Below are 14576 nucleotides of genomic sequence, written 5' to 3' on the forward strand. Positions count from 1 at the left end.
CGGCGATTTTGTGGAGTGGCTGGCAAATATATTTGGCAGCGATATTTTCATTTTTAGCGGCGAAAATTAAACGCTGCGAATAATCTATCGCAGCGTTTAACGACAGAATCCTATATTGAATTAGCGGCGATTAATTTGTAATCAGCAGCGAAGAAAAATTCGCCGGGATATTAATATATGGCAGCGAGTTTTGGTTTCCGTTGCAATAGATCTAAAGTGGGGCGTTAATACCGGCGATCTTCCAGCGACTTAAAAATCGCTGGGGTAGATATATGCCAGCGATTTGTTGTGTATAGCCAGCGATACATAATCGCTGGTAAAAGTGTTGAACCTTGTAGTGATTATTATTTAATATTCCATCATTACTTTTTCACTACCATTCACAGAATACTTGAAAATATCTCACTATCCAAAATAGTCTTTTAAAGTCAGGAACGCTTCGAAAATGTGATGAAATGAAAATTTTGTAAATAGTAATAAAATAGCTTGTGAATAGTAATCAGATAGTCTGAGTTAATTATTTATTGAGTTTTGGAAAATGAGAAAAAAACTTGAATAAGAAATATTATAAAATTAAAATGTTGTTAGAAAATAATTTTTAATATTATTTTTATTTTAAAATTTGAAAAAGTTGAATTGTATTTTATTTTTTGTTTGAAAATTTAGAAAAATTGAAATGATTAGTTTGAAAGTATTTGTGTTTGAATGATGTTTAGAAAAAAAATAAGATGAAATTAAATGAGATGAGTTGATATATGTTTCCAAACATCCATAAAAGTCACTGAGTTCTGTTTTGGAATTGTAATTGAACTCACTTTAAATTTATGGACATAGATATGGAAAATATTAATTATTATAGAACTCACTTAATATATTTATTTCTCTCATTTAAGGGACAATAAGTAAGCTGGTTTGTTATACAATTAAACTATCTCATCTCATCTCATTTTATATAATCATTATAATTTTTTTAAACTCTCATACAAAATATAATAAATAATTTAACTTTTTTAAATTATAAAACGAAAAATATTATTATAAAATAATATCATAATAATATTTTATTCAACTTTTAACAAAACATTTCATCTGAATTGCGTAATCAAGGCCTAAGGCTGCCGCAATCAGCTAGCGTGTTGAACAAGTATATCCCTCTAAAACCGCATGTTGATTTTAGCTTGGAGTTTCTGAATGCCATATTTTTATTATGAGAGCTAACTGCCTATTTTGTTCTCAAGTATATGGTTTTGATTCAAAGTAAGGAACGTAAATCAACTTGGGTAATGCAAAACATTATAATTAGATACGTTGTAGGTCGTGTGAGTGTTTGAAATCCATATTATGCAAAGGATCAGACATTGAAGGGTGATATAAAATCAATCTATTTCCAACATCATATGATCATATCCATATTGCAAAGGATGTTTCTGCGTCGACAAATTAAGGAGAGGTTGCATTGATCAGTCAGAGCCATTGGCACAATGGTCTAAAACTAAGCCGAAAACGGAGGTTAATAGTATCCATATCAAGATTTGCAAATATCAGAAACAAACAAGATACATTTGAGCTTATAAATTAAAAAATAAAAAAAGAGAATGTCAACATAGAATATAACAATTGATTCATAGAGTTTGAGGGTGTATAGGAAATTAATCACAAGTTCATCTTCCTATTGCTCAATCTTATAACTAACAATTTGGAGCCGACCAACGGCAATCAGTAAGCATTATAAAATGAGTTTAAAAACTAGCTCCTAACAATTTGCAGCAAAATCCCTTCGGAGCAGAAAAAGCAACAAGATTTATGTAAAAAAGCAGCATGATAATCTCAATAAATGTAAAAACTGACCAAACTTTATATCATCTCGCAGGCTTCTTTCTCCACTCGGTGCGTCCTCGATTTATTTCAAGCCCATCACCTGACAATCTCAATAAATGTAAAAACTGACGTGAATCTTCAATGTTTTCTTTTACAACAGCAGAGCCATTGGTTCCTTGAAGCTCGGAAACTGCTTTAGCATCCTCGAGTGGTTCCATAGTTGTAAGTGAATCGACTATGTCATCATGTTGGCACTCCCGCCTGTAATCCAAGGTAATAGTTTGCAACTCATGGCTATCGATGACCTCTTGCGGCATACTCTGTCACAGAAAGAAATGCATGATAAAGTCGAGTCCATCAAAAGAACATGTTCAGATTCTTTAATCTTCCTACTCGGGAGTATCATATGACCATCCTTGATTCAAAGCACAAACTCATGGTTATCCTTGATTCAAATCATAAACTCATGGGTACTGAAGGCTTTTGAAGTGATTCAAAGCATCATCACACTTAGTTTACAAAATAGATTAGAAAAGGACCACAGCAATTCCAAAGGAAAAAAGGAAGTACTGGGTAACTTCTACTAACCTCTAAAACCCATCCAATGTAGGTGACATTATTAACATGCTGGTTCATGTCCAGATCAGCTCTTCTGGGCTGCAAAAAGATCGAAAGCGTACTCAGATCTACGACTCATAGTTCATAGAATTTAGATGAGCATGATCTTACCACAAGTCCCACTTTGGAAGACTGAGCAGGATCTTCCAGTTTTGGTATTTTTCTCAAGCTACTACTGTTCTCCTCTGGAATTGCTAATCTACAAATGCCAAAAAAAGACCGATTTAATATGCATACACACATTCTTTCTGCTGTAGTAGATAAAGTAACAAAAGTAAGCACCACTTCCATGCAATACAACTGACTTGAAGAATTTATTTTTCGATCAGTAAACAAAATTTTATTGAGAATAGAAATAAACAAGAGCCCAAGTACACGGGACACATACAAGAGCGTCATCAATGCATGGTAATCTAGTGATACAAGAAATTCATGAAAGTTCATGCCATTAAAATCAATTATAACCGGCTCAAGGAGTAAAGTATTCAAAAAGAAAGTTCTAAGTTCATTCATTGACCGCTCACGATCTTCAAAACTTCTTTTGTTCCTCTCCCTCCAAAACACCCCTTAGGCATAATGGGACCATCTACCAAATTGTTGCAATCTGTGGGTGGGCTACTCTGAAGGCCTCTCCAAGATGCTAGAAGATCGAACGCCATTTTCTGCGTTACCCAAGCAAGTCTCACTCTAATAAAGAAGTCATTTTATAGGGATGTAGCAATCTCACAGTGAAGTAGTAGATGATCAATGGACTATTGAGACCCAATAGTGTTTTCCTTGGGGTAGAGGTGTTTCAAAGCTTACCTCTTTCAATCCATGCATTAACTCAGCATATTCTCCTTCATAATGCATGGGATATAGAAATATAAGCATGTGCTTGCATGTGAAAAGTCGAGTCCATTTATGACAAGTGTCTAAATATCCAATACAATTGACTGGATCTTTTCTGATCACTTGATAATTTATGTGACTGGGACAATTTACTTCACTGTGAGATCGTATGTGCATTGTGTAGTGACCTACTTCAGTTGGGTTGGAATGACTTGGGTCATGCCTAGAAGAGTAGTGGAGCTTTTCTATAATTGGAGAAGGCTAGATGGCAGCCCACAAATTGCAGCAGTGCGGAAGATGGCCCCTATATGCCTTATTTGGTGCATATGGACTGAAAGAAATGATAGAATCTTCAAGGACTGCAGATGGACGACAGATGAGCTCATGAATGTCTTCATTCACAGTCTTCTCTTATGGACTATACCTATAAACTTTAATGGTCCTAGTCTACCTTATTTTAAGAATCTTTTTCTTCTACTAGCTACTAGGCATCTCTCATGTGTACCACCATGGTACTTGGGTTGAGCCACTGTGCCATTATTAATAAAAGCTTCTTACTTGATGACGATGTTTGCAAAAGATCCCACACAGATATCTGCGCGGGACAACCAACCTGGTGGTTCGGGAATAAGACCAGATGATAAATATCTTGTCAAAGACATACGCTCAACTCAGCCAGAAAGCTACTACATTCCTCAGCAGACAAATAAAAAAAATATGCGATTAAATTAAGCACAACACTTAAATCACATATCCTAGTATCACTGTTACTTTTCCAATCTGTTACTTAGAACTCAAGCATCATTAAAATGTTTATCATTGTAATGACAAATTCAAATTCTCAAAAAATTGCCTTTCCAGCACTGTATGCTAATATATAATGATACATTTGAAAATTTAATTCTTCAATTTACTTTTAATGATTTAGTCATTTTTTTTTATATCAGTGGAGACTAGTCCGTTTATATTAACTACAACCTAATCTCATACTTAGAGGACTCCTTTTGGGTGGGTTAGGAGTTAACTTATTCGGCCTCTTCCACCTCTCCTCTCTCCTCTTAAAAAACTAGGCCCAAACAAATCTTTCTACGATTTAATGCATTTCCAGCTGCTTCCGCTATAATTTCAAGATGCCCTCTTGTGGGTTGACTAAGAAAGTTTCCACATCGAGATTTAGTGCCTTGTACTGATTAAAAAAGTGACTATTAGTGTATTGGTATTTTTTTTATATTTTTTAAAAAAATTTAGAAATGTTAAAAAAAATATGAATAAGAAAAATTAAAAAAATTAAAAAAGTGAATTTTGCCTAGGGGGCACGACCAGCGGTCACTGCTGGGCGGCACCCTAGCAGCACTCCTTTTCCACTATATATTGGGCCTACAGCAAACAAAAAATCCCTACCTGAGTTCACGAGGACAGTAAACTAAATACTCTTCCCGGACGTCATCACTAACTTTCTGAAGTCGTCTGGTTTCTTGGTTCATCATAACCCACTTGCTGAAACATGAGGTTCACATGACAAACTATGAGAATGCATCTCAAATTAAATAGACAAAGTTAGACAAGATGTCAAGTACTGCTAAAACGTTAAGTTCTTGAGTTCAACTGAAAGCAAATATTCAATAACTTCTGCAAAGGTAATCTATAAATCAAAATAAGATTGATCAACTGATAAAAAAAAATATTTAGACGATACAAAAAGGAGGAAAAAAAAATTTTTTGACAAGTCAAAAAGGAGGAAAAAATAAAGATGGATAACTAATACCAGAATGCCCAACTAACAAGGAAAATTGACAAGAAAATGGAGCACCAGAAGGAACAAAAGAAAAGGGTTAAGAAATTTTCCAGCAAGAAGTGCCAGAAATGGAAAAACGATGGGAGGACGTGTGAGAGAGAGAGAGAGAGAGAGAGAGAGAGAGGATAGAATTTATAGACTAATTGATAGATAAGTTTTGTCAAGGTCCAAAACAACTCTGCAGTATTTCCAATAATCCACAAGGAAGTGACTCAGGACTTGCATGTCAGAGAAAGGAAGTTTGGATGAAATCTGGTTAATTTTAGTGATGCATATAAGAAAAAAAAAAAATCCCCATAATATAAAAAAAGATGCTCTCATTCTATGTTGTCACAATATTCATTAACCTTGTAATTCTAGCTTGCAAATGAAAGACGGTAAAACAAAGAGCAGCGTAACATGCACCTTGTGGCTCTACCAATTACTCGACCAGTAGCATAATCCTTGACTATCCAATCACGTCTGGTTCCAATTCTTCCATCCCCTTGGCACCATGTTTCAATTTCAACTACATCACTCCTATCACATAGACCCATATATTAAAACAAAACTTACTTATCATGTAAGAATTCCAGTATCAAAATTATAGTAAAGAAGAAGAAGAAGAAGAAGACGAGGAAAGCTCACCAAGCTGGGTATTTATAGATTTCAATGTGCATGCGAGCTGTCACCCATATGAGATTCAATTTCCGCATTGTGGGGGTCGTCGCAAAACCATCGGTCGAATATCCTACACTCTGAGCATGATTGCAACCGACCTCCTGCATCACAAATTTCGAAGGAAATAATTATATTGGGATTTTTCGAGAGAAGCCGGTCATCCTTCATTTAGGTGAAAGGCATCTCTCCACTGTGCCAAGATGAACGACTAATTGCAAAATTGAATCCTTTTTTCTGAAATGGAAACCACAGCTACATTTGATAGCGCATCAGAGGGAGAAAGAGAGAAAGGGAGAGAGAGAACTTCCTATTTCTGGATTGTTGTGAACGCAGAGCCAAGTACCCAACTAGCACACAACCCGACGGGGAAATTAAAAGCAGATTAAAATGTTCAAGCATCAATAGTCTCAGTGAGGAGCGATGTCGAGAAAGTCAACAACAAAGCAAGCAGCATACCGAGTTGAATCCATGCAAGATATCCAGTTGCTAGACCTCAGAAATTTGCCCCAAAAAGACACAATGGACTCGACACTAAATTGCTAACAGAAATGGGGATACGGGAGAGATTTAAAACAATACACAATTGCAAAAAAATAAAAATCCAAAATTTGCCAGTGTCACCCGTAAAAGAAAAACTTTTACAATTCGGATTTTCACAGATGCAAATAAAAGAAAGGTGCAAAATCAACGATACCCAGTTGATAAAACCCCATAAAAAAAACTACCTATAAAAAAAATCCATAAAAAAAACTACATACGATCTTCAAAATAAAAAACTACCACCCGACGTGAATGTGACTGACAACATCACCAACAAACCCCAAAAATTTAATTTCCCAGAAACCACTAAAAAGTTGAAATCAAATAAAACCCAATTGAACGAAATATGTTTTTTGTTTTTTTCTAACCTGCAAGAGATTTGCAATGGTTTCAACAGTAGCAGTCTTGTTGATCCCGACCTCATAGCATCTCACTATGAACCTCTCCTTATAGGACAACCCGTCCTCCGTCAAGCTCCCCAGCCTCAACCTGTCCGCCAGGCTCCCCGACCCCGACCCCGGCAACCGAACCATCCCTAAATCCGCCCCGACGACCCCGCTTCCACTTCCTACTCCGCCCCGGTCAGACAAGACAGCCAGGACCCGAGGTTTATACAGATGCCGGCAGGAAACGACGGGGTTTCTCAGGGGAGTGAAAGTAGGCCCGGCCACAGGCCGGCCCAGGAAGCTGCATTGGGCCAGGGCTTGAATTTGATCATTGAGGACATTGCAAGAGACCTTCAACATCTTCTCTCCCTCTCTCTCTCACTTCCAAAACAAAACCAGTTCGTCGGTGTTTTATGTGTAATTTTTACTGCTTTTAATTGTTGGAAAGGTTCTGGGGACTCCAGTTTGACCCAGGAAGAGAAGTCGAAGATACCATTACAGCATGAGAGAAGGGAACTGGATCTAATTGGATCGGAAGAGATAAAGGAGGCGAGCGGGGGAGTGTGTTGCTATGGAGTTGACCGTTTAGGTTAGCGAATGTGAGCAAAGTAGAGACGAAAGCGACTTTATACAGAGCACGTGGTGCCCCCGCCGATTTTAACCGCCGCCTCCTCCACTCGCAACTTGCATTTATTTATAGTTTTACGTTTTTCTTTCTAAAAAAAAAAATATATATCACAACTCCCCCACCTAATGGACTTCAAAATTTTAATCGTCCTCACCAATTAAAACAAAAAGAGTTCTATTAAATTAAAAAAAATAGAAAAATAAATTTTTTAAATTAATATGCCTATATATAAAATATTTGATTTGTAAATTTTATTTAATGAGATTTTTTCATGAATTAAATATTTAACAAACGAGTAATGCTATGTATAATTTTAAGATAGGTAAGTCAAATGTATTTATTTAAAAAAAAAAAAGTCAATTATTAAAAAAATAATTTTTTTAAAACAAAATACGTGAGACTGGTAAACTCTAGAATTGCATACATCACTTTTCTTATCTTATCAAATATATCAAAAGTTATGAGTTATATAAGTGTCATGCATTTCTTTTAAGAAAAAATAAATTTTTTTATTAAAAAATTAATTTTTTATGTGATTTCTAAATTTACTTAATTTTTTCAAAATATAAATAAATAAAATATTTACACATCCTATCACTAAATATCACTTCGAGTTTTGCTACATAACTTTCACCAGACTCTACATTTTATATTTTTTTTAATCTTTAATATTTTTTTAAAATTTTTTTTGAGTTTATTCTTTTTAAATTATTTCAAATTTTTTATTCATTATTCATATAATAATATTTGATAAAAGAAAAAAATAATAAAAATTAAAAAAAAATATGGAGTGTAGAGTGTTAGGAAGTTGTGAAGATTTTTTGTTATATATTTATATTTTGAGACTTGTAAAGTACAGGTAATTAATTTGATATATCAATTTATGTATCGATATTGATATAATTTTTTTTATTAAAAAAATAAAAATTTTATTTTGGGAGAATAAAAAGTTATTTATCTCATGATAATTATTTTTGTCTTAATTCATACTGTTTCATTTAACGGATGCCTTACATGTCAGCATCAATGCACGGTTTGGTACTCAAATTTACTTGGAGGAAGACTTTTTCTTATGTTTTTATCTAAATTCTGTTTTTTTTTTAAATATGTTAATATCTAAAAAAAAATATGTTAGAAATTATTGTTAATACTTCTGTTGCGATCTTTAGATCTTTTGTTGAGATATGATTTCACAAAATCTTTTCCTTCCATTTGAGGAAGATTGACAGTTTTTTTTTTCACCATCCATTATCTCAAATGTATTAACTGCCTTACAAAAGAAATCTTCCAATATATTTACTTTCAGAGTGAAAGTTTGTGTTTTTTTATGGTTACTAAAATCTGGGAGCAGACTTCTCTCAACAAATAGAAAATCCTCTAGCTGTTGGTTGTTGGGTAGTTTTCTATAATCTAGAAGGCACATCTGAGATCTGTTTTTAGAGGACCGAGTCACCAACGTTCAAGAGGAGATCTGATATAATGGTTTAATATTGTAGATGGCTTGAATTTATCACTTTAAAGAGAGCGAGATTTTCATGCCTCAGTCCAAGTTGATTTCATTTGAATTTTTCATTTCATTGTAATTTTTCATTTTATTATTATGTATTTCACTAAGTTTTTTTTCTCCTCAGCAAGATAAGCATATCATATACTAAAACTAAACAGTTACAAAGATACAAGAGTCAGTGGAATGAGAGTCCCCAACAATCATACCAAAGTAAGCAAAAGCAACACCAACACCAAAATAAAAACAAAGAGAAAAATAAAAAAAGCGGGTTATTAAGTCAAAAGATTGACTCCAACCCATTTTCACAAGGAGAAGCAGCTTTAAAGCAGTTTTAACATAGTCTGATAAAATGGGGTAGTTTATGAACACAGATAAAAATATATAATTAAACTTAACAAACAAGTATTTGTATAATTAATATATCAATGAGGAGTGTGTAACTAGGGAAGTTCAAAGAAAGAAATTTATGCAATTTGTAAAGCAATTAGGAAGTAGCTAGGGTGTAACTAGGGGTGTAAATTGGTCCGGTTCAATCCGGTCCAGTTTGGGGGGTGATGGACTCATCATTTTCTTCGGACCGGACCGAACATCCATAGAGATCGGACTGGACCGGTAGTTATCGGTCCAGTCCGGTCGGTCTGTTAAGTCCGGCCTAATTATTTTTTATTTTTTTTTTAATTTTTTGAATAAATTAAAAAAATTATTTAAATTACTAAATTAAAATTAAGTGAATTATTAATGTGGATTATATAACTAACTCATTAAAAAATTATTTTATATGGTCAAATATAATAAATTAGATAAAAATTACATCATTAATTTAAATAATTACTATATAAAAAATAATATATTAAATTATTAAAAATACTTTTTAAATATATATAAGAGTTCGATCCGACCTGGTCCAAAATTTATTGATACTGAGACCGGATTAAATTTTTTCGGTCTACAATATATAGAACTGAGACCGATTGATTTGAAGTTCAGTCTGGTCCGAACTGAATGGACCGAATTCTTTAGTGTAACTTTGGTTTCTCCGAATCAGTAAGTTGTGCATGTCGTATAATTTACTTCAAAAGAGGGAACTAACTAATCCTAAGAAATCTTGACCATATTAAAAAAATAAAAATTTGACCTTGGCACATATATTTAGAGTAATGCTTGTTATAATTTTTAGATATACAAATCTTACGTACTTTATTTGAAAAAGTATGATTTATTATTAAAAAAATATTTTTTTTTTTATATAAATCTCATATTTATCTTTCTTTTATACTACCGAATGTGATGTAGATGATGGACCAATACGTGAAAGTACATAGTTTGATAGGCGGTAGGAGGAAGCCAGTATTTGATTAAAGACAATTCATGACTATGGAGAGAAATGTTAGATATATAAATAAAAATTGGAAAAAAAGTTTACAATAACATGATGTATTTTGATCATGTAATATGTTTATTTTATTTTATTTTTATCTCTCTTACAACCTAACATTTCGTATTGTGAATATTACAATTTTAATTTCACCTATATATAAAGTAGTTGTTCTCATTTACGCTTCGTTTGGATATAGAAACGATTTCATTTTATCTTATCTTATCTCATCATTCTAACTTTTTTAAGTTTTCACATAAATATAATAAATAATTCAACTTTTTTAAATTTTAAAATAATAATAATATTCTAATAATATTTTATTCAACTTTTAATTTTTATCTAAAATCATCTCATCTCATATTACTATCCAAATGATGCCCTATACATCCCTAAAAAAAAAGTTTCAATTTGTATTGGCCCAAACTATTTATATTTTTAAGTTTCGCACTCTTATATATATTGTTTTTTAATTTTATTTTTTATATTTCCGTGGTGACGTTTTACTATTTTAGCCTATTAATTTTATATTATTATTATATTCTTGAACACGTGTCACATGTTTATTAGTGTCACATCGCAAAGTCATCTTTAATTTAATTTATAAACGGAATATAGTAATAGAGCCATAGACAGTAAGTAGGAGTGATAAAATAAAATTAAAAAGATAAACTACATGTAAATTAAACCACCTTAAGAGCACTCCCAATGATTTTTTTATCTTATCATTTAAAATATATCATCAAAATCTACTTTTTTCTATTTTACATATTAATTTTTACAATATAATATACATCAACTTATCTATTTTTTCTTTATATTATTTAAATATTATATTTTATAATATTTTTTATTCATTTCCTATTTTTTCTCTAACTATGAATAATGTCCTCCTATCATTTAATATTTACAATATTTTCCCATATTTATTTATCTTCCTCCTTACTTCTCTCTCTTCGAAAACCAGAAATCACTACCTCTTAAACAGAAGCTAAAAAAAATATGGAACTCAACATCAACTAGTTTCCGATTTGAACCCAACCCCACCACTTCATGTTCCTCCAATCCTCCAATCCACCAAAATCACCTTCAAATCCGTACCCAATCCAACTCACTAAGCACGATCACCCACTCGGTTTCCAACCAAAGCAAACCCCACCTGCATCACACAACCAGTTTCATCGCGAACCCATTTCCGGTAATCCCTCAACTTCACAAACCTTTCATTTTGTGCTTCATAAGTGAACTTTGGATACGGAGGAAAGATTACCCAGAGGCCAGAACCCACTCAGACAAGGAAGAGCAACCGGACTTGCAAATTTAAACTGGACTTTAGGATTTTTGAATTGAAATTTGAAGCAAACTAAATGCATAGTTGCTGGAATCGACGAGAATTGATGAAGGGAAGATGGCGTCAAACATACAGAGGGGCTTTAGTGAAATAAGATGAATTTTGATGCAGATGAAAGAGTACAAGAAGACAGAAAAATTAATTAAAAAATGTTTACATTCGTTAATAGTGTCACGCTACATGTAGTAGTAACATAATACCAAACTGTAAAATAAAAATGAAGTAGAGAATCGGTTGGATGTACATTTTAAGCTAAATCCTTTAAATTTTATAGATAGATGAATTTTACATAATCCATTGAGAGTGCTCTAGGAGCATTCTATATTCTCATTGATTTAGCCAAAGTTTTAGATAAGTTGGACTAATATACCGCTTTTTAATTTTTGGTTAATTATTCAAAACTTGAACTACACATTTTATTAGCCATCTCAATTTTTCTAATAATAAAATAATAATATATTTTTTAAATTTTTTATCTATTTATTTTTTAAATGCTTATTATTTTTATTTTCATAATTTTCAACAAACTACGTATTAAAATACATAAAATTTATCTATAAATTAACTTCATTTTCAAATAAAAAATATTAAAATATATAGAAAATATATTACAAAGGAGTGAGAAATAATATAAAATTCATTTGGCTAAGTTACTTAGCACATGATCAAATTTACAAATTTACATACCAATACTGTCTAATCCAATGTGGGAAAAGTTTGAGTATGCCAAAGCCAATAAAGATGTTCAGAGTATTGGCAATGGTCTAGCCATTGTCAAGTCTAAAATTTGACTAAAAGTTGAGGTTTTAGCTAAAATCAAAACTATTGGAGAGGTTAATCTACATTTGATTATCTATCCAAAAGTCAAAATAATAATATAATATTAGATATTTTAATAATAATTTTGTTTTATATTTTTCAAATACACTCCATATATTAATTAATAATTTAATTTTTACTTAAAATTATTATTTTCTAACTATTTTTTTCTTCAACCTAATTATCCAATAGTAACCCTTAGAATATTTTTAGAATAAAATATTATTTTAGAGATGAATGGTGGCTGACCAAATTTGAAGAAATGGATGGATTTAATGTAACTCAAAAGTGGAGCCTAGGAGTTTTGACTACTCCAATACAGATCATTTTTGAGCTACTTAGTCAAAATTTAGCTAGGCACTGGAATTTGGCTAGTGCCTAACTCTAAGACAACCAAGCTCCATGTATTAAGCCACCCAGTGTTGTAGCATTGTGAAAAGAAAAGTTATATTTGTCTTCCACACTCCACACATAATTTTTTTATCTTACCAAATGTATAGTGTATATATGGATGATAAGTAAAAGAATTCAATTATTTTAAGAAGAATAAAAAAAATATAGTGTATGGTATAAAGATGATAAGTAACAATGCTCTTATGATAATAGACAAAATGTACTCTCCATATAAACAGAAAGAGTAAATTGAATACAATTAAGTAGGTGCCATGCATGGTTTAATTTACATGTTGCACTGTAATTTAGGTGTCTTGGTTTGGTTTTTGTTATGCTTAATTAATTGGTTTCTTAGGGTAATTCATCATCCTCTCATGAATTGATTAATTGGATACGCTACAAGATCATGCCTTGGAATTAGAAGAATAAAGAGTCCTTGATCTCCATGATGTGAATTACGCTATAAATTAATCTATTTGCAAGTTTGTTATTATTGACACACCAAATACTTGATCATTAATGTATGTGCAGGTATATATGTTGTATCAACTCATTATTTAAAAAAAATATCTATATTGTAGTTTTTTTATTATAAATATAATACATCAAATAGTAAGAAATATATATTATATTAGAATCCTGACACAAATGGATACTACAAAATAGTGACGTCATTCCTTTTTTTCTTCGGATTTCATTTGGCGAAATGTTTACCTTTCCCGCTTCAAACCCCGAACCCCAGCTCATTGTCCAGCCCATCCTTTGAACTTTGTCGTCCCCATTCTTTCAGCTTCATCATGTTTTGTTTAGGGGTGTAAACTTAAATCGGAAAATCGATCTGGACCGAATTAAATCAGACCGATTTTATCAATTTTAAACCGATTTGGTCTGAAACCGATTTTTAAAATGTAAAAATCGATCAGTTTCTGTTTTGAAATTCTGGACCGGTTGATTAAAAAAAATAAAAAATAATATTTTTATATATAAATTTTATACAAAATATTTCATATATATTAAATATTAATATATATAAATTTTATATATAATATATAATTATAAATTTTTATGTGAAATTTTATATATAATATATATATTCATATGAAATAATTTCTTATTTTAATTTATAAATTATTACATAAAATATTAATACTAAATAACTAAAAGTTTATAACTAATATTAATATATAACTTATAACTATACTAATAGTCTAATATTAATACTATTATATAGTCTAATATATTAATAAAAGTATAAAACAATTTTTTTAAAATCAATTTTTTTTTATAAATAAATTTTTATTGACAAATTGTGAAACTTACATTTAAAAAAAATCAAAAAACCGAATCAGACCGGACCGGAAATTGATAAAACCGGAAGTACCGGTTTAGAAGGGTAACCGGTGCGTAATCGATTTTAAAAAATACAAAACCAGTACATACTGATTCGGTCTTAAATTTTATTCAAAACTGGACTGAACCGGACCGGTTACACCCCTAGTCATGCTCAAAACTCCAAAAGCCAGAAAAAACAAGAATCGAAACAACACACCCAGAAACCTATAAACTCTAAAAACTTCTCTGGTTCGCCAAACACAAAGGAAATTTCTTACAAAATATTGACATGCGTCTTTGAAGACAAGAACAAAGACAAAAGAAGATGAAGAGTAAACGAACATTTCGACACAAGAATAATCAATATTATTTTGACTGGAAAATTTAGAAAGGGAATGGCTGGAAAAAAACTCTAAATCTTGAAACGAATACTGTTTCGTTTTCAATAATAAAATTTCAAGTGATTGAATTTAACTGGAACAATGACTCAAAATCTCAACTTCCTATTTTCCCTCCACTTTCT

General features: G+C 31.6%; 1 protein-coding gene across 1 annotated transcript; it reads right to left on the reverse strand.

Moving 5' to 3' along the window:
• Positions 1-1561: 1561 nt before the first annotated feature.
• LOC109013822 (oleoyl-acyl carrier protein thioesterase 1, chloroplastic-like) lies at positions 1562-7276 on the reverse strand. Its single transcript, XM_018996036.2, has 7 exons — positions 6631-7276; positions 5690-5823; positions 5468-5581; positions 4669-4764; positions 2548-2635; positions 2407-2475; positions 1562-2138 (listed from the first exon to the last, which is right to left on the reverse strand). The coding sequence occupies exons 1-7, from the start codon at positions 7006-7008 to the stop codon at positions 1860-1862; spliced, it is 1158 nt and encodes a 385-aa protein (XP_018851581.1). The 5' UTR covers positions 7009-7276; the 3' UTR covers positions 1562-1859.
• Between the last annotated feature and the right edge of the window lie 7300 nt (positions 7277-14576).

The sequence above is a fragment of the Juglans regia genome, chromosome 7 (assembly GCF_001411555.2).
Source record: "Juglans regia cultivar Chandler chromosome 7, Walnut 2.0, whole genome shotgun sequence".
In the NCBI taxonomy this organism is placed as follows: Eukaryota; Viridiplantae; Streptophyta; class Magnoliopsida; order Fagales; family Juglandaceae; genus Juglans; species Juglans regia.

What these genes read in the sequence shown, in the direction of transcription:
- LOC109013822 (XM_018996036.2), bottom strand. Translation starts at nt 7,008, where the DNA reads ATGTTGAAGGTCTCTTGCAATGTCCTCAATGATCAAATTCAAGCCCTG. An exon ending in GTAATTGGTAGAGCCACAAG is followed by an intron (nt 4,765 to 5,467) that starts GTGCATGTTACG and finishes CTCATGTTTCAG; the next exon opens with CAAGTGGGTTATGATGAACC. An exon ending in CTTCCAAAGTGGGACTTGTG is followed by an intron (nt 2,476 to 2,547) that starts GTAAGATCATGC and finishes ATCTTTTTGCAG; the next exon opens with CCCAGAAGAGCTGATCTGGA.